The sequence below is a fragment of the Anser anser genome, assembly GCF_964211835.1.
Source record: "Anser anser genome assembly, chromosome: 1".
Lineage (NCBI taxonomy): Eukaryota > Metazoa > Chordata > Aves > Anseriformes > Anatidae > Anser > Anser anser.
The window spans coordinates 95,730,894-95,750,987 of NC_139720.1; the positions used below are offsets into that span (position 1 = coordinate 95,730,894).

Genomic DNA, 20,094 nt, shown 5'->3' on the forward strand with positions numbered 1-20,094 from the left:
ATCACTGATTTGTTCCTGAAACTGGAGGTAGATACAAGTAAGACAGTAAAAATGCCTTTACTCTTCTTCCCTTTGTAGGAAGGAAAAATGCTCATGAACCTGGAGATCCATGTGAGCAAGGCCAGAAGATGAGTGGGGCTCTCTGCTGAAGAAATACAGTTGTGCCCCATTGCTGCTGTTGCCCTCTGACTAGCAGAAAACGTCCTGAGCTCAGGAACATCCCTGCAAACAGACACTGGTTCTTGCTCTTGCTTGTTCTGCACAGCCCCTGCCTGGGACCTGGTAGGAGTGCGAAGCCAAATTTCCATTACATTAGAAGTGTGGATCATGAAATTTGGTCTGGGACAGGCTGGTGACTGTTCTCAGACAGCAAAAAGCTTTGTTTCAAGGTATTTAAAAAACATTTCACAGGGCCATGGGGAGGAGCAGGGGAAACCTTGCTTGTTCAGCTTTTCTGTCTGAAGCCAAAAACTTCCCTAGGGTTTCATAAGTTTTGGATATGGGGTGCATAATGTAACTGGAAGTTTGTACTTTCTGACTAATAAAGGATTTCCTCAGAAAAAAAAAACATTCTAGGTAGCATTGAAGCACATGGCAGAATATCATGAATATGCTGCAATATTTAGGTTTAAGGTGAAATAAAAACCAAAAAGAGTGGATGAACTCTCATAAAATCTCTCCATTGCCATGGTTTTTAAGATAGCAAGTATCATTTTGTACTTAACATAGAAATTGCCTCCTGCAGAATACCTTATTAAATTTTAGCCAGCAGTGAAACAGCAGATGGGTAGCAAAATGCCACCTTGAGCTCATCACTCTCTGAGGTAATGCACCTTGCTTTAATGCATTAGTTTAGATAAAACACCACATCCACCATGCTCAGACCGTGAACAGAGTTAGTTCTTGCAGGCTTACAAGCACAGCAGATCTCCAAAGCCAAACCCAGACTCTCCTGAAATGAGCTGAAGTTCTGCTCTGTCTTGGATTTCAGGAGAGCCAGGACTTTTTCCCCACATCTGCTTTCATCAGAATAACTTTTTTTTTTTTCTCTCCATGCTGCTCTTTACCCAGCATACATCCCAAACCACCTATCTTATCAGTGCCCTTTTCTCATTTCAATCCTTGGCTGTCTTCCATGAAGAATCACTTAATATGAATTACTACTTTACCATTTTGAAGTTACTTTAGATATCTGTAAGGCCTTCCATAATCTGGCTATGCTATGCCTGCTTAAATTATGCCAGCTTAAACCAAGTCACTGTATTTGTTGCAGTTCCTCTCCCCTGTTGTTCTCCAGTTATTTCCTTACTCCTCCATTACTCCTGTGGCCACATTCTAAGTTCCTGAGAGAAACCCATCTTGAGACACTAAAAACAGCAGGATTACCCCACCAGGAGGCTCCAACCCACAACTGCCTCTCAAGGGCGAGTGCCCCCCCTTAACACCCCAGCTGACATCCCCACCACTGTGTGCACCCATGGAGGCATCCCACCACCCAGCCCTTTGCATTCTTTCCAGAAAATCTGGAGGGGTCATAGCACAGCAGTGGGCACAAGAAAGAGTGCCCTGAAGGTTGGCTTTAAAGCCGTGAACTGATGACGTTGTCAGCACATAGTGTTCATTCCCAAGTCATGAAGTTTATTCTGGGACCACTTGAGAGCTTCAAAGGTCCGTCCTCTTGCCAGGAAAATATCTGTGCTGTTGAGCTCTCTTTCAGATTCTCTCCACATGCCATAAAGGAAATGTTCAGAAACCTAATCTGAGGGGGATCGGGCTGAGAATTCTCCTTGTCTCCATCGACATCATGAGGCACGAAATCTGAGGGTGCCGTAGGAATCAAGAAGCCTTTCTAAAGCAAATCAGCTGTGTCATGTGTCTCCAGCAGGGAGGCAAGCTCTCATGGGCCCTTTTTGCTTCAGACTGTGCTTGCTGGTACCCTGCACGCTTAGGAAGACGGACAGCCTGATGATAGGACTGCTGCTAGGTAAGCAAATAGGAATGACATGTTTTTCCCTTGGGGTAAGAGTGAAGGATGAAGGATGGTCTTGTGACTGAGGCACTGAGCTGTGACTCAGAAAAATAAAAATTTATGTTCTCATTTCTATTGCTCAATTCTTGAGTGACCTTCACACATCACAACTACTGTTTCAGTTCCTGTCTCTGAACTGGGGAAGGTAATGCTTTCTATTTCCTGTTTGCCCATGTGTAACCTGTATCAGTACTCAACCTTTTGTGTCCAACTGTCCTCCACGGTATGTTTGTATGTCATTTAGCACAGTTGGTTCTTCACTGTGGATAAGCCTTTAGATGCTGTTTTGATATCCCTAGGTAGGAACAGGAGTGGAGCCTTGGGCACGCGTGGACATTGCACTGATGCTGACAAATTCCTTCTTCTGGCCCTGTTCTCACGGTGCGTTTCAACTCAGCAAAAGCTGTCACAGTCTCTTGAGCATTGAACCCCTTGCTCTGATCTGCAAATAACTACCACAGCCTCAAATGGATAAACACCAGATGCTAAGCATTCACTGTCAGATGCTGCATTGTAAGCGAAGGCAGATAGTTAACCTACTTTGGGTACTTCATCTAGGATGTCAAGATGTGTCCTTAGCTCTGCAGACACAGACTTGTGGAGATAAGTCAAACTACTTAATCCTCATGACAAAGGGCTTACGTGCCATGATTTGAAAGGCCACAGAAGTGCCAAATGCCTGACTATTTGGAAGGGAGATGACTGCAGCAAAGGAAGGTCTGTTTTAGCTGTGATACGTAAAATGCCTGTATTGTATGAGGAGAATATGTATCCTGGCAGATGGGTCATTTCCTCCGTGGAATATACTTGTTGGCAGGCTCTTTTCTTGGGCCACACAATCCCAAGCGAAGTCAGCTTTTGAGAATCACTTGTCACCAGAAGGAGCGCAGAGTGAAGCCCTGTATAAATGGACACCAGAAAAAAGTAGTTGAAGGAAGTGATTTTGTAAAATCCTGCTTCAGAATCCAAACCTGGCTTAACTCTTCTGTATTCTACATAGAACGAAAGCTTTGGGATGAGATGAGGTGAATGGCAAGGGAAAAGCTGATGGAGGACAGCAGAGATGGATCTTGTGAAGAAACTAGATTGAAAAAAGGAAAAGGTACAAGAAGGTTTGGGAGAATGGGGTGAAGAAATGACATGGGAAAGTTAGTGAGTGGGTGGGAAAGAAAAGATGAAAAAAAATTGAGAGGAAGTGAAAGGATAAAAGCTTTTCAGTGAGAATGTGGTGATGTATTTCTTGAGCCAGGTATACTTTGGTGCAGGCTTGTGTATTGCCTTGAATGGTGTATCTGTGACCATCCTGGTAGATCTTGGTCAAGATTGTCATATACTTTCCTCTTACCTTTTGATCTGGACAGGGAGAAGGATGTTATTAAGGCCTAGGCCTCTTCATTCGAATCCCTGAGTCTCAGAGCAAGATAAAACTAAAAGGTTTTGCAAACATGCTTACAAAGAGTGACTTTTTTTCAATGCCTAGAATTCCTTAAAGTCTTGTCTATGGTTTGAATAATCCCTACAAAGCTATGTGATTTCAGGTCTATCTTGCTGACAGCAAAGGCAGATTTAGGGGATGAGACAGTTTCACAGAGATACCAAACTAGGCCCTCAAGGGCAGGGCCTTTTTACATGAGGAAAAAGCTTTACAGGCCCTTCCTTTTATTTTTGCAGGCCAGTTTGAGACTCAGTTCTGACTTAGATATAGGGTGAAACTCTCTTTGCTTCAGCCTTCCTCCCAGACCAGCCAGTCACTGGCTCCTGAAGAGCTAGATGTGGCAGTTGTTGCCAGCTTTTCTTATTTTATTGGGAGTTTCTCAGCAGTCAGAGGTTTTGTGTCTGAGTTATGGGATGATCCAAGGGTCAGCTTTATGTTTATTTTATTACAGTATGTTTCCCCAATGCTTGCTGAGAAGAGCTTTAAAGCATGAAAGTAGAGGTTTAAAAATGAAAGAAAATTAAAAGAGTGCTTGATTAAAAAAAAAAAAATTACATGAATGTCAGCAGCAGCAGATGCCTCACTTGTAAGTTTTTAACAGACTTATTTTTTAAGAGATTGTGACAAAGGAAAATGAGACAGGAAAATGGTGGATGTTACCCAGTGTATTTGTATAATATATTTTCTGCAGTTCCACAGAGTATTTCAAGATAGCTCAGGCAAGCAATGTGTGATACAAACTGTCAGATTAATTTCTTTCAGTTTATTTTCTTCCCAGAAGTTGTTCACTTTGGAACAGAGTGGCCAAAACAAGTGCAAAACTTTGCAAAAGTAATTCACTAATGGAAGTGAAGCTGAGGGCTTCCTAGCTTGGGGAAATCTGCATAAAGACTACATTGTGAAGTTGTCAGACTGGAAAATACCTAGATTGCATTTCCATCAGCACTCCTCCCTCATTTAAACAAGCTTTAAAACATTGTGGTATGCTTGACAGTGTGTCAGAAATTCTTGTGCCCAGCCTTGGCAGTCACCTTTGCCTCTGATTCCTGCATACTCCCCTGGTAACCCACACTATCGCCCTACACATCCAGACATTTTGTTTGACCTTCCAGACAAGCAACAATGCCCAACCCCAATTAAGTATTCCTTAATTTAATCTTCGGCTGTGGTAGCAAAACCAATCAGACCCTAAAATTACTTCCTTGACTAAATAAGCAACTTCTGTTTACTGTTGCTTTTACCACAACATAATTTGTTAATAACCCTTAAGAGCCTTCTCTCTCAAAGCACCCCACTGGCTAGTACAGGCTACACCAGCAAAAGATTATGGAAATAAAATTGCAGAACAATGAACAATCTCGCACATAGCTTGAGTCCCAGCTCTATATACTGTGCCTAATATATTGAGTCTGTGAATCAAGACAGCATCTAGGAACTCTCACAGCCACATGACAACCAGTAAAGTAATTATGCTCGCTGCATGAGTTTCATATTTCACCCCACAGATAAACCCGCAGTCCCACTGAGCCCATGGGAGCAGCCAGCCTGTGGCTCCTCACCTGCCTGCAACCTGCCAGCAGCCCATGGGCAGTTCTCCTGTTGGGTCTGGGGGCTGCCACTACAGAGAGGGCAGGGGTGGCTTGAGCAAAGAGAGAGGAGTGCAGCCATCCAGGCCTGGAGAGAGGGAGACAGCAACAGCGCCTGGTGGGAATGCAAAAGCAAGCCTCAGTAAAGAGAGGTGTAAAGAAATTGACAGTAGTGGTGTAGGGGTGAAGCTCTTGAAACCCAGAATTGATGATGTCCCACAAATAAGATAAAAGTGGACTCTTTTCCTCATTTCCTTTGTACTTGCGTAGACTCTATATTATGGCAAGACTCTGGCAGTGGATTTGTATGAACGATGTGGCTGTCCTTCACACAAGTAAATCATATCTTGTTCTCAAGCATTTCCGAGTGGTGTTTGTGCAGTTCTGAAGTCTCAAAATCCTACTTGCCCAGCAAAAGTTTTATTTCAGTAATCAAAAGTAAGTGATTCTCCTTGTGGGACAGAAAACCCTCTTCAGGACTGTAAGTGTGTGGAGATTCCAGTGCTGCACAAAATAAATATAATATAATATAATATAATATAATATAATATAATATAATATAATATAATATAATATAATTAATAAAATAAAATAAAATAAAATAAAATAAAATAAAATAAAATAAAATAAAATAAAATAAAATAAAATAAAATAAAATAAAATAAAATAAAATAAATAAAATAATCACCCACTGCTCAGCTGTAGCTACTTTTGGATTGAACAGCAGCTGTTGGGTTCTGTGTGACACCATAACACACCAAATCAGTTCAAGAAATGGAAGACTGTCAAGCAGGTGCTGTTAGGACTCTCAGGGAGGGAAAGCATACTAGGAATTTTGATTGAGGTATGTCATTTCCTATAGTGACCCTCTAGAAAAGGCATTTTTAAAGATTTGGTCTATTATTGCTTGTACAGTACATCAAAGAGCATCTTCAGAAGTGTAAGAGTTATAGTAAATGGGGTTACATCAGGCTGGCGGCCAGTCACTAATGGGGTTTTCCAGGGCTCCATTTTAGGGCCAGTTCTCTTCAATGTTTTCGTAATTGACTTGGATGCAGGACACAAAGGTATTGTAAGTAAGTCTGTGGATGACACTAAATTGGATGGAGCCATGGACTCCCTATAGGGTAGAGAGGCCTTGCAGAGAACTCTTGACAAATTAGAGGGTGAGGCAATTACAACTGCATGAAGTTTAACAAGAGCAAGTGCTGGATTCTGCACCTGGGACAGGGCAACCCTTGATATATGTACAGACCAGGGGAAGAGTTTGTTCAGCCTAGAGGATTTTGGTTTGTTCAGCCCAGAGCAGAGCAGGCTGAGGGGAGGCCTCATGGCGGCCTGCAGCTCCCTCACGAGGGGAGCGGAGGGGCAGGCGCTGAGCTCTGCTCTCTGGGGACAGCGACAGGACCCGAGGGAACGGCATGGAGCTGGGACAGGGGAGGGTCAGGCTGGGGGTTAGGGAAAGGGTCTGCACCCAGAGGGTGGTCGGGCACTGGAACAGGTTCCCCAAGTAAGTAGTCATGGCACTGAGCCTGACAGAGTCCAAGAAGTGTTTGGATAACGCTCTCAGACACATGGTCTGATTTTTGGGTGGTCCTGTTCGGAGACAGGAGTTGGACTCAATGATCCTTGTGGGTCCCTTCAAACTCAGGATATTCTGTGGTTATATGATGACTGTGTGATACCATGTAGAGGTATTGGTTCAACCCTTGAGCAAGGTTTCTTTAATGTCTCTCATCCAAGTAGTGACAGGAGTAACGCCTGTCAGAGAGGACTGATAAGGTGAGACCACAGAAAAGAGGAATAAATAAGTATTATTTAAAGTCAGTGAGAGAATAACTAAACACAGCATGCTGAGCTCATTATTTCTAAAAATTTGTTATTAACTTAGTCAGAGAAACCAGTCACCAGGCAGGAAACAGCTCGTAAGCTGAGGATCTCTAGAAAGAGAAACATGGCATAAAAGTGGTTTGTAACTAATTAAACTGAAAAAAAAATACATTTTTTTTTTTGAATTTAAGGTTCTTTCCTTACTAGCAGGAAAAAACAGAGAGAATGCTGTGGTAACTTGCAACTGCTGGTGTGACTAAGGTAATTAAAGAGGCCCATATGGATTTCAGACCACCCACCCACCCCAACCCTTAGTCAAGTCAAAACAAAGCATTATTTTTTTGAAGAGCTGCAGCTATGGAAAAATATAGGCCTTTAAAAAGCTTGTTATTAGACACTGCCAAGATCATTTTTGATAAGTATTTCTGTTAATTTGGCAATATAAATAAAACACCAAGGATTTTTATTACAGTACATAAGGCAAGGTGGAAGATCTTTGGCAGGTGTTCCCCTTCAGGGCTTGTCTCTCAGGCGTAGGAGATGCAGGTGGAAAGGCATGGTGACATATTCTCAGGGTTGCCAATTTTCACACATTCATCTCAGTAAGCCAGAACCTCCTCTCTGTGATGTGGTAAAGCAGGATTAATTCCACAGAAATAGATGGTATAGAGCCAGCATGAGTTCACCATCGGAATGTGAAGTCACAAGCTCCTCTGTGTAGAGTAGCAAGGGACACCTTGTGAGGTGAGCCACAGATGAGCAAAAAAATCCATGGTCCTCAGCATTACGCTGTGAAATTTTCCAATTCAATTGATTTAAGAGCCTAATTGCCATTTACATGCAAAATGAAGCTCCTGAGTAATTTGTGCCGTTCCCACAGTCAGGAGTTCTGCAGCTATTAGATTCCTTGGTTTGCATGTGGTATTTTTATCATATCACCAAAAATTGTATATCCCCAAATGTGGTTTCTTGGCTGAAGTCAAAATGCCCAGTAGACAGTCAGCTAGTGCTGCCCTCAGGGCTTGACACTGTGCTCTGTGTGACCTCTCTGCAGAGCATTTCTGGAGGCTGTTGCAGCACTCAAAACTGTGGGACTGCCGGGGCAAATTGCTATGCCCCTATCCTCCTATTAAGCATCTTCTACGTCTTCTAATGTTTTAGCTTCCTTGGAACAACACTGTTTCTTGTGTCCTCCCTCCAGATGATAATGTTCTTAGTTCTAATGTGCAAATGGATCATGCAGCCTGAAGAGACCAGATATTGTTTTCAGGAAAATGCCACTGCCCAGTGGTTGTCTCTCAGAAGGAGGAGGGAGAGGACAAGTCCTTTGGGGGTTTGCTTCAATATGGCGTGCAGCACCTTTGTTTTTCTGCCTCTGGAGGCTCCAGTGCACCTCTGTCCTCACACCTCTGGTGGGGCAGCTCATCCTTTTCCCTTATGCCCTTATGGGTTTCCTTTCTCCTTAGCCAGAAACTTTTGGATAGGATGATCTCTGAGAGTCTACATCACATTTGGTCGTCATTTCAAGTTCAGGTCTGTCAAAACTAGGTGGAGAGGTTTTGCATATCACGGACACATTAGAAGAGTATCATAGCTAAAAAAGAAAGAGAGAATAGAAGCATAGTTAGGTTTATACCAGTAGTTAATATGAAAAGTGTGGGGCTTTTTGATCCGTAAGTATTTTCTGTAACTTGTTGAGGAGATGCACAGATATGTTCTTCTGTCTTTGGAATTGCTCATTTTGACATTCTCCTTGTGGTCCTTACTGACAGTTTGTAACAGTAAAGTAGAGAGGATCGATAAGGTGAGTCTCAGCATAAAAGTAAAGGAAAGCGGTAGTAACTGCTGCTCTGGTCACTATGGAGAGAAGTAGCTGTAGCTCACACATCTGCCCTATGGCTAAAGAAGAGCTAGAGGGAGAAGATGCTCCTGAGCTCATCCCAATCCTTCTGCCACCCACCTGCTTTCAGCATTTGTCTCAGCTGAGCTCCTCCCCAAGGCTGTGGAAAGGACTCCTTAGCAGATGGAGACAGCAGAAGTGCCATTGCAAGGCTGGGGTTAAAGGATCAGTGCACAAGGGATCAGTTTTGAGCCGTTGGGACTGGATTAATTGACTGCCTGTTCCAAAATAATTGATAGCATTGCAAATCAGCATCATCCTCTCTCTGCTGAGAGGAGATTAACACCCACCACAGGTAATCAGGTCTTTGAAACTTGATGTGATGTGTTCCTGCTGCTCACCACAGAGAAAACACAAGTCTGTAAGAGAGTTGTGGCAGGGCACAGTTTTGGATCTTTTTTGCTAAGAGATGTTATTAAGAGTGGAGCTTTTTAGTTCTGTCCTTTAACATGCATGTGAGACGCTCAGAGATGGATATTAAGACACAGATAATGACTCAGGAATATCAGGCAGGCAGGCAGAGCAGGCTCTTCAGTGCAATTGCAGAGGGAGAGAGAAAGAATAGCTGCAAGTACATTTCAAGGTCAGCTTTATGAAAGAGAAACAAAAGCCTGTAGACTTTGAAGGCTGTTGGCTTCTGGGTGGAACCGGTGCCTGCTTTTATGAAGCAGGACTGCCAGAAAAAATCCTGCATATTGTGACAATATTTCAGGGCAGCAAGTTTTGGGAAGCTCTCCAATACTGTGACAAACCAAATCTCAAGAACTGTGACAGATGAATCTCAGAGGGTTTGAAATTGTGAGATTTGTCTACACAGAGAAGTTGCAGTGGCTTTAAATATCCTGATGGAGTTAAAACTCTGCGCTCTCCTTTACAGTGAATGAATGTTGTATTTGTATAAAAGTGTATTATGCCAATATAACCATTTCTGTATGTGAAAAAAGAGACACATTCCTGACTAAAATAGTTATGCCTGTAGAAAGATTGGATTGGAATTACTTAAGCAGAATATGTGGATCATACCAAACCAATCCAAAAGACTGCACCATGGTCAACTGAGAGATGGTTTATACCTTTTTTATCCTTGACTAAAACTAGATTTGAGACTAGAGTAAAGATGCTCTACCTCCTCCTAGCTTCTGCTACAGCTTCTAGCTTTAAGGGGCTGGACAAAACTGGCCTGGGAGAGAGATCATATCCTAATTTTTCCATCTCCATGGCTGTGGAATTTGTCATAGGCAACTAGATATATAGTAACTTTGATAATTCATAGAAGTGGATTTCATTATGTTGAAAATTACCTAGATAAACTTAGCATTTCTGTTTGAGTTCTTTGGCTTATCATGCAAGCTCATTCTGGATTTTCTCACATCTTATGAGCTAAAACAACTTTTATGGGGATTACTTTCTACAGGTATATAACTTTCTGTAGGTTTCTATGTATTAGACAGTTACATGGGAGCAGAAGCTTAGGCTTGAGTTGGACTCCAGTGAATTATAAACTGGTAGGGGAGTATCAGCAAAGTCCGAGCATAGCCTAAATTGACTTCATTTGCTTCATTCCAGATATAATTCAGAAAACATTATTCTAGGCAGCAGCAACAACAAGGGACTTCCACATGCAATCATCTAGGGTGCTGGGGAGAATATCGCCTACAAATAGATGTCACAGAGTTAGCTGTCCTGGAAAAGAACAGTGCTGCTCAAGGACCTAGAAGAAGAGGGGGGGAAAAATCAGATGAGTGTCTTGCTGAGTGACTGAATCCTGCTTTATGAGTAGATGGGATTGAGGTTTCCAAAAAGATAATACATCTGGCACAGTTGCTGGTATTCTGAAATTTTTGACTTTGAGCTTTGACTGACTGACTGCCAGTTTCCTTGTCTGGTTAACAGATGAACAAAGAGTTTCAGTGTTGTTTCTCTCTGATGTTTCTTTACCTTTTGTAAAACCCCAAATTACATAAAGTCACTGAATATTCACTAAATTTTATCTTCCTTAAGCCTATATTACTTTAGCAAAGTTGCAGTCAGTTTACAGCAATGCTACAAAGTTAATCCAAAATCTCTCCACTAGCCTGTATAACTTAAAAGGATGTTATGTTTTAACAGGAGTGCAGAAGCCAATGATTGTACATTATTCTAGCTTTATATTGAATAACAAATGTCTCTGTAGCTTAGTAACCTGCATGCAGGAAAAGGAATATAACTGAATTCTCCCACAGGTGTGCTGTGTTTGTAACATCTGTGCTTCAGTTTCTTCTTTGTAATAAGAACAAGACAAGACCTGCTCCTGTCAAGTGCTTACAGCTTTCTGAATGATGGACAGCTGCTATAATTGTTAAGGCTAACAGCACCTCTCTTGCTTGCACTAGGAAAATGGAAGTCCACAAAACAAGCAGCTCATCATGTGAAATATTTATGCAGTAATCCCAATAAAAGCCCCTACCCCATCTACAAAACTACAGTGAAGCAAAATACATTTTCTGTAGCTTAGAATGACTGTGAAGGGCTTCCTAATTGATGCATGTGAATTTCAACTTACCTTCTTATTTCTCTTTACTGTATCTTCACTCTTTGGAGAGCAGGTCAGTCCTCCTAGAGCAATGAATTTAGAACATATTGTTTGCAATGCATAAATCCAGGATCCATTGTAGAAAATGAGTTCCAATGTCAGTGATGATGCTCTTAAAATGCCTTTCCCGTGGCATCTTCTTACTCAAGCTTACTCTGATTTTTGAGTAATTTAGGAGAGTAGAACAGCAGAACTACACAGATCAAAATCTTAACATATTTCTTGGGCTACTCTGTGTTACAGTGGATGCTTAACAATCTGAATTAGGGATGAAAAGGGAAGGAAGATACGATAATGTGTTAGTCCAGCATTCAGAGACCTGCAGTCAGTTCTTAGCTGCCATGGATGTCTCTCCATTCCTCATCTGTAACAAAACACATTTAACAGCTGCAGCCTTTCCCTTTGGGAAGTCTTATGAAAGGGTAACTTGATGTTTATCAGCATCAGTTAAATGTCTAGGTACCATACAGCTGTGTAAGCCAATAATGTAAGCAGGCAGAGCATTGTGTTGGAACAAACCATTTTTTTCATGTGTCATATATTGACCAGAAGACTTTAGATTACAGGTATAAAGCAAATGCTACCTAAATTCTCATGACATAACTTTTAATTTGAAAAAGAAGCTGAAAACATGTATATTATATTTGTAATTTACAATTCTGTCAGCAATAACTGTGAGATGAAGTTTGATGGACTTCTGAAACCTTTGAACAACTTATCAGCTATCTTTTAGGTTCTTTGTCTTTCCTCTTCACAGTAAGCATTTTCCTGTCTAGTTAGACCACTAAAGGAGGCAGGTATGATCATGTGTGTTCAGGTGTTTATATGTGTTGGGTTGCATTTTATGGCTTAGTAAATAATCAAGAGTCTTACAAACTATGTGTCTTGGAAATCATGAAATAGTGTGTGATTTTAGCACCTTCTGTAGCCTCAGTCCTTTCAGGTTCCTGCTCAAGCCAGAGAGTGACTCAGATGTGCCTTCTGTGCCTTGCACACTGAATACAGCATCAGGACATGGTGAAGAAGTGGTGTGAAAGTGTTGCCCAGACCCACAAGGGGACAGAAGATTCCTCCAGATGTCTCTGCCCCTCTCCAGTCTGCTGTAGGAAAACACAAAGCATTAGACTTAAGGATATGTTTCTCACTTTGAGCTTTTAGGAACCTGATGAAATTGTAGCTGCCTTTGTCTCTTCTTCCCTGAAGCCTCATCTAGCCTTAGCTGAGATAGCAAAGAATGCTTTCTTCATTGGGAAGATATAGAGGGAAGGCGACAAGTGGTAAAATAAACTTATCTTTAAAATCTAGTTGGAGCTGATGATACAGTAAATTCAGCTGCTTGGTTGCTGCCTTGCAATTGCCATTTTTTTCTGGCATTACCCACTAATGTAGCTGAAAGGCTAACTACTTAAGTCATTGAATGACTTCTGATTATTCTTTCCTCTGTTTTATACCCACTATATACTTTCATAACATGGACTGTCATTACGGTGAAGGCAAATTTTCTGTCCTTTTGCTAGGGACTAAATATATCAGAAAATAAAGCCACAAAATATTTATAGTATCACTTGCAGTGTATCTGAGTATACCTAGAATCTAAAAATACCTATTTTAATTAGTGACCTCTTGGGGGTGAGCTGGTCGCTCCATTTTTAGTTACAAGATATTGGAGGAGGTGGAACTCCAGGACAGTTTCAGGGCAATAATGTAGCACGGAGTTTTGGTAGCATAGTTACTTGCCCAGCAGAGGAGTTGGGAAAGTTTGTGATTGTGCTGTTGAACATTGCAGCGTGCTTGTGCCATGACTACAATGTGACCGAGACATCTTTAAAGTCACAGTGTTCTGTGTTAAAAATCCCATTGATGACTTAAGTGATTATAACACGGGGGAATAAGAAGTGCTAGAGCCCACCATTGTGGGAATGCAATTACATACTAAATTCCTGAATAGAGGTACACTTGATAGAAGGTATTGGTTGATGGGATACTATTTACATGGAACTTGTCCCGTAAGGAATAATTGCCAGTTAATCAGTGATATCAGTTATTTGTTTTTACATAGTTATATTAGGGAATTCACCTTTGAGTTCTGTTTATGTGTTGGAATAAATGTGAGCATACTTCTAAACAGAAAGGCAAAATAAAAATACTGTGTTAAATCATTTACCAAATTTATAGTCTGTCATATCTTGCTGCCTGTCCAGCCATGTTGGGCAGGGTTAATATTGCTGTGGAAAACTGAATCAAAGATTGTCTGATTTACTAGATCTCAATCTTAACCAATATTATGTTACATTAATGGGAGGATGGAGGTGGAAGCATTTATTATACACAATGCAATAAAACAGTAAATGTAATTGAGAAATGACTGTGTCTTGTTATATTTACTTTTGTTGTCCTGAAATAGTAATAGTAGTAGAGTATTTCCTCGAGCCTCCCTTTACTTATATCTCTTATCTCTAGGCACATGCAGATGTCATTGCAGGATAGCTGGGGAAGGGGCTCAGTTGCCACCAGGAGTACCAGTCTGTATGCATATTCTGACCCTACAGTAATTTCTGCTCCCTTTTCACTGAAGTGTAAGCTGCTTCAAGCTTTTCTGTTTGTTGTTGTTGTTGTTGTTGTTGTTTTGTTGGTTTTTTTTTTTTCTGCTGAATAAAAGCATGTGAGTGCAACAGCAGATACTACTCATTCCTGTGCTTGCACAGTAATAGCGCTACACTGACTTTGGAAGAGCAATGCCGGGTCCTGAGTGTAAACCAGACCAGACCGGCATCCATGGGCTGGAGTTTTCAATGGGGCACAGAGGAGTGAGGACGGTACCCACTACCTCATGAAGCTCCCTTAGACCTTTGTGAAAGTACCATGTGTTGTGCTTATCTCTGTGTTCCTAGTTAATAGCTCTGGATGGTTTAATAACAGTGAAGTTAGGGCTCCATACTGTGATTAGTACGATATGCTGTTCATGTGCAATCGGTGTTGGATAGCTGTGCTATTCAAGGACACCCATAGCTTTCAGCAGTAGTTATGTTAGATGGAGAACTTGAGCTAACTTTGCTGAAAACAATGAGAATCTTTCCCATGACTCTGATTTGAAGTTAGATAGAGCCATATTTTGGTATGAAATTTATGCATACCTCATAGAAAGTGTCGCTGAAGGACAGTGTTGAAACACAATGTTGGAGGAAGGTTTAAGAGAAACTTGTACAGCTGTGGTCAGAGTTACACTTGAGACTGTTCTCATGGATGTACAAGCCGGCCTCTACTGACTCCATTTGCAGCAGGACCTCTCCTTTATCTAAGGGAGGCGGTATTTTTGGTGGTCTGTCCTTTCAGCTGCCCTTCCTCACCAGCTATTGTCAAATGCATCGAGTTATTATATGACTGCTGCATTTATTATGCTGTTATATGACTATGGATTTATAGAGATGAAAAGTCCAATAGGTCTGAAATGATTTCTCTTTCTCAATGGCAGGAGCTGTGGCGGCAGCAGCAGGTATATGCTAAGAATATCTCTGGAGGAGAGAGCAAGAGCAAGGATACATGTAGGTATCACTTTGCACACAGATACTCTTCTCCCAAGAGAATTGAGGAAGTAAGCCAATTAAGCTGGAAAAATGCAGCTTTAGTTGAAAATCTTTGATTCTGCAAAGGTTTAACCAAACCTCTGGGTTTGGCGGGAGATTCATTTTAAGAAAAGAACAGCTTAAAAATTCCCTTTATTTGTCAGCTGTCAGTCAGAATCCCAGTCTGCTGCCCCAGTGGTAAACATTTGCCTCCACACTGTGTGTGTCTGTCTCTGTGTCCCCAGCCCTTTTCAGCCAGCAGGAACTAACACTGAGGAGTCAACATGTCTTTATTACTGAGAAGTCACACTATCTGTGTTCAGATATTGCTGCTGTTATCTTGAAAATCTGGCTGTGTAGTGCTGAGACCCAGAAACATTCATAAAACTGTTTCACTTCCCAGGTCTGCTGCTGAAGCCTGATCATTTGGTTGTAGTTGGTGGTAGCTTCACAGAAGATACACCAGCAAGACTAGCACAAATAGCACTCTAAAAAAAAGTCAGCTACTCAGGTGAGCAGAAAGAGCTGCTATGGGGTATTTATTTTAGGTTAGAAAGTGCCCTTGAAAGTAAAAGCTTCTAGTTAGTCCCAGAATAGGTACAGCAGTGGTAACAGATTCTACCAATGTGTTCAAGCTCTGACCATAAGGCAGTCTCTGTGTCACGGCTTCTGTCCTTGAATTCATACCTACAGGTTGCATTGATGTGGATTTTACAGATAGCTTTCCACCAAGAGCTGGATAAGAATGTTAACTTGCTCTGCACAGACTTCTAAATGCCTGTTGAAATTATAATAGGTTTTGGCCACATTACCTTGGGCTGGTTTATAGGCAAAAGCATGGTAGGTTCCATTTGCGTGTATTAGAAGAGCTGGTAAGAGAGATGGGTATAAGATAGTAATTTTTGTAGATAATTCACTTATTTAGGCTATATAAATGTCCAAAGAAGAAGAAGCTTCAAGAGGATAGTGAATGGGCAGTAGGCTGACAGATCTGTGTTGATATGCATGTTTATTACTACATACTGGAGAGCTAAAGGCAGGTAAGGAGTATTAATACATCTCATGTGAGTTAAATACAGCCACAGAGCTAAGGCGCTTAACACCACTGACTGCCTAATGGTGTTTCATTAGCACCATGCTTTTGAAATAAGTTCTACCTTCTATGGATGACAGGACAAATTTACACCATTTCTTGTATTTTGCTCAGAGACTGGCCTCTTGTAGAGAAAGGACCATGCAGTAGATGAATCTTGCATGAACTGATCACCACAAAAGACTATCAAAGATAAAGGGTTCTGTAGTCCATTACCATTCTTCTGAATCTTTCATGTTATTAATCTCATTATAATGCCTCTTTTCAACAGGAAGCTATCAAATGGATCCCAAGAATGTGGACATTCTGACCCAGCTCATTCAGATTCACTTATCTCACAATAAAAAGCCTACCTGGAATACACCAGCTGTACAGAAGAAGATAAATAGTTCAGATGTCTATTTGGAACCACTGTAAGTAGATCTTTTCTCTCCAGTAATGTAATTTTATCTTGCTGTATCTAATTGCAGGTAATTGTTGACTCTAACTATGAGGTTGCTCTGTTTTCTGCTTTAATAATGTCTCTAAAGCCTGAAGCTATGAGAAGAATCAAGATTATTTAAAATTGTTTCTTAATGCTTTCAGGGATTTCAGTAGCTCAGAACTATAGTATCTTCTTTTAAGGAAAAGAAGTTCTGAAACCTCCTGTAAGATGAGAAAGTTCATGAATCGGTTCAGTAGTCAACCCTGACATGTGAGACAGAGACTAAACTAGCCAAGTGTTCTCCTAACCAGATCACACCCAGAAGCCATTTCTGATACTCCTAAAATGTAGAGATGTGATATGACGCTTCTGTTTCTGTGATACTTCACTGATTTACATGTGATTTTCATAAGAATATCTGTTTGGGGCAGCAGAATAACTAGTTGCTGTGCACTGTTAAAGCATATCGGTGGCCTTATATTCATGGCCAGTGTAACACCTGGAATTTGACTTGGGACGATCCTTTCCAACCACAGTCCTCCCATGCTTGAGTAAGAGTTGCCTCTCCATTCAGCTGTAGGTGTCTGTTCCATTTGTAGCTATCCCTGTCTTTTAAATTCTTCAGCAAATTTGATCCCTGCACTAGAGGGCAGTCAGAGTCAGCTGCACCAGCTGGTAGGTACATTACAGGAGCCCCAGGAAAAGTGGAAAATCTGTGAGCCGAAGGGGCTCCCAAGTCTCAGGACGTGCCTTTTGGTCTTTCATCCTCTTAGTATTAGCCATTTGCAAGGGCCAGAAATGAGCAGCACACACACTGTTGTTTCTAATCATGAATGAGAAACTGAAGTGTAGTGGCTGGATCCCTCTCCTGAAGGCATTTATGCAAATCAGTCCCTCTTCCTTGGCTGTTCTTAAACCCAACTTGGCATGTATTGGGTATTTTTTGGGCCCGCCTCATAAATTTTGTATGTAGTTAAACCAGAATGAAAATAACTGGATAGTAATGAAATGCTATAAAAATCGATGGATGACATTGTTCCAGTGGGACAGGATTTGGACGGTGATCATTGATTTCAACAGATCATGGCAGATCTACATGGCTGGGTTTGTCAAGAAATTCAAGGGTGATATATCTACATAGTCTTTATACCACTGTACAAACCATCGAAACATTTCTGGCTCCTCCAAAGCTTTGTGCTATTCACAGATCCAATTTGCTCCACATCATATTCCTGAATGGCAAAATTCACTTGTTTGGAGGGTCCTGCAACATTTCAAGTCCCGTTTGAATTGTAAGACACTGAGAGTATCCATTCCCTTACTTGCTTTCTCCCTGGGCTGGATGAATGTGTCTGGCTTCTGGCTGCAGGTTGGTAGGGACCCTTGGGCTGTGCCCTGTGGTGTGTGGCATGCAAGGGCATGGTAAATCCTTTTAGACAGAGAGCGGGCTCCCATGGGACAGGACTCCCACGGGATAGAGTTTCCATGAGATTTGGAAAGGAAAGCCATCATGACTGGAAGCATATGTGAAACACAAAGCAGAACAGAAGATGGGCTTTGATGGCAATAGGTCTGGGACACCAGCTAGCCATTTTATTTAGGAGAAAGGAATTTTTCTCCTTCACAGCTAGCACTGCATTGTCTGTGGCGGTATGAGTTTGCCTCTTGAGAAGTAGGCATTGCCTGCTGCCTTGGACAAGATACTAGACATCGTGGTTGCTAATGCCAGCCTGGCCTTACAGACCTTGCAGCATGTTGAAGGGAGAACCCTGGCAGCCACCTGCTTGGAAATTCCTGCCCTCGCGTCCAGACAGATTCACAGCGCTGCAAGCGTGAGGAAAGCATATCGAAATAGGAACCTGATGTAAATACCATGCTGATGAGTGAATAGCAAGTTTTAATAAGGAGCAGTCCTCTTTGCAGACCAGCCCCAAATAGATTTTGAGTAAAAGCTGTTCTTTTTCCATGAAAAAGCTTTCCAAAGGTAGGGAAACATACAGCTCTGTTACCAGCTCTGGTGATGTACCATGCCACCATACTCTGTTAGTGAATCTTCCTCCTCTTGTGCCTTACATGAATTGCTCAGGGCAGTCCCTAGCCCAGTAGCAGCCAAACCATGTTTTTTAACATCTGCAGTCAACAACCTTTTGTTTTGGCTTGCTGCTGCTGTTCATGGCCCTGTCACCGCAAACACAGGCACAAGCATTACCAAAAGCAGAGCCCCATATGGAGGTGACAGTTTGCATCTGGAATTGATCCAGGTTGATTAAGTCTTCCTTCTCCCTTCACATGCTTAAGCAGGAACCAGGAAATATCGTCAAGATTTTATTTTTCTAATTCCTGCTTATTCTTTTCATAAAGGACTGGCAATCTGTAAACATCCCCAAAGCATAAGGTGTGTTCTAAGCATTTGCTTTCTCAGGTTTCAGGTCTGTTTACACTATGATAAGACCAAATAAATGAAGGGCAATAGTAGCATCTCTATGCTTTGTTTTCTGGCTGGCATTTCCAGTCTGGTCTGGAACAGCTGAACTCAGGGATTCCCACTGTTGTCAAAAGATGAATATGTTCAGGGCCAGTCCTGCGTTTCTTTTATTTTGCATGCCCTGAACTCCCACCAGTTTCACTGGATGCTGACACTTCTTGCCAATGGCAGCATCAGATCTGCCAGCAGGAATCTTCTGTGTTGAGGCTGGAGGAGATTTATGTCACATTTCCATGTGCTGAGTGTAATCCTTTTGCTGCAGAATAAGCACATAGGGAGTACAAGATCCTGGCATTTTGATTTCATAGTACTTCACAACACCTTTGTACTCTTCATTTCTGCAGGGGACTGTATGTGATGCAGGCCAATAAAGAGAATGGCTAGAGCAGTAGGAAGTGTTTGTCCTGATCACGGAGTCTTAATAGCTCTCGGGCACGAACAAATCAGTCCTAAGAAGATAAACCAAATCCTTTTTCTTATTTTTTCTTTTTCTTTTTCTTTGTCTTTGTCTTTTTTTTTCCTTCTTTTTTTTTCTTTTTCCTTTGTCTTTTTTCTTCTTTTCCTTCTCCCTCTCCTTCTCCTTTCCCCTTTTTCTGTTTTTTTCTTTTTCATTTCTCTTTCCTTCTCTTTCTCCTTTCTCCTTCTCTCACTCTGCCTCCCTTTCTCCTTCTCCTTTTCTTTCTCCTTTTCCATCTCCTCCTTTTTTAATCTCCTCTCCTTTGAACACCAAAATTTCTTTTAACCTTCTCTTCCAAATTTTCAGACAGCTCTGGCCTCAAACAGGAGCTTGTATACCAAAATCCCATGAGAGAGGTCTATTCTTACTGTATTTCTGGCCTATTTTTACTATCAAGAGAGATGGATGCCCTCTGACGCATCAGGTGGTATCTAGAGTTTTGGACTTTTCCTCTGCCCCCCATGGCACTTGTCCAGAACACATACTCTCTTGTATGTGAGGTACTTGTCCACATACAAGGGGAAAAAAAAGCCACTACAGAGGTGAGCTGATGTCAGTGTGGAGAGCAGAAGGGTGGAAAATATCATACAGCATATGATATGAAAAGAGCATATCATAAAATGACCACCCGAAAGGCTCTAAGAGTAATGGACAGACTGAACTTGCTCACAGTTCAGGTCAGGTTTTTTCCTATCTAAGGTACGTTACGTGTTTGAGGCA

At 41.6% G+C, this 20,094-nt stretch overlaps 1 protein-coding gene across 3 annotated transcripts in view; it reads left to right on the forward strand.

Moving 5' to 3' along the window:
- Nucleotides 1–20,094, forward strand: part of LOC310892530 (uncharacterized protein) — a 164,812-nt gene that overhangs the window by 83,930 nt on the left and 60,788 nt on the right. For 2 of the 3 annotated variants that reach the window (XM_083820406.1, XM_083820407.1), the window contains exons 3-4: nt 14,825–14,894; nt 16,280–16,421. In XM_083820406.1, coding sequence (XP_083676532.1) covers nt 14,825–14,894; nt 16,280–16,318 — 109 coding nt within the window. In that variant the 3' untranslated portion in view covers nt 16,319–16,421. Of the gene's footprint in view, nt 1–14,824; nt 14,895–15,318; nt 15,427–16,279; nt 16,422–20,094 lie in introns of all 3 variants that reach the window. The other variant, XM_083820405.1, reaches the window with a different exon arrangement.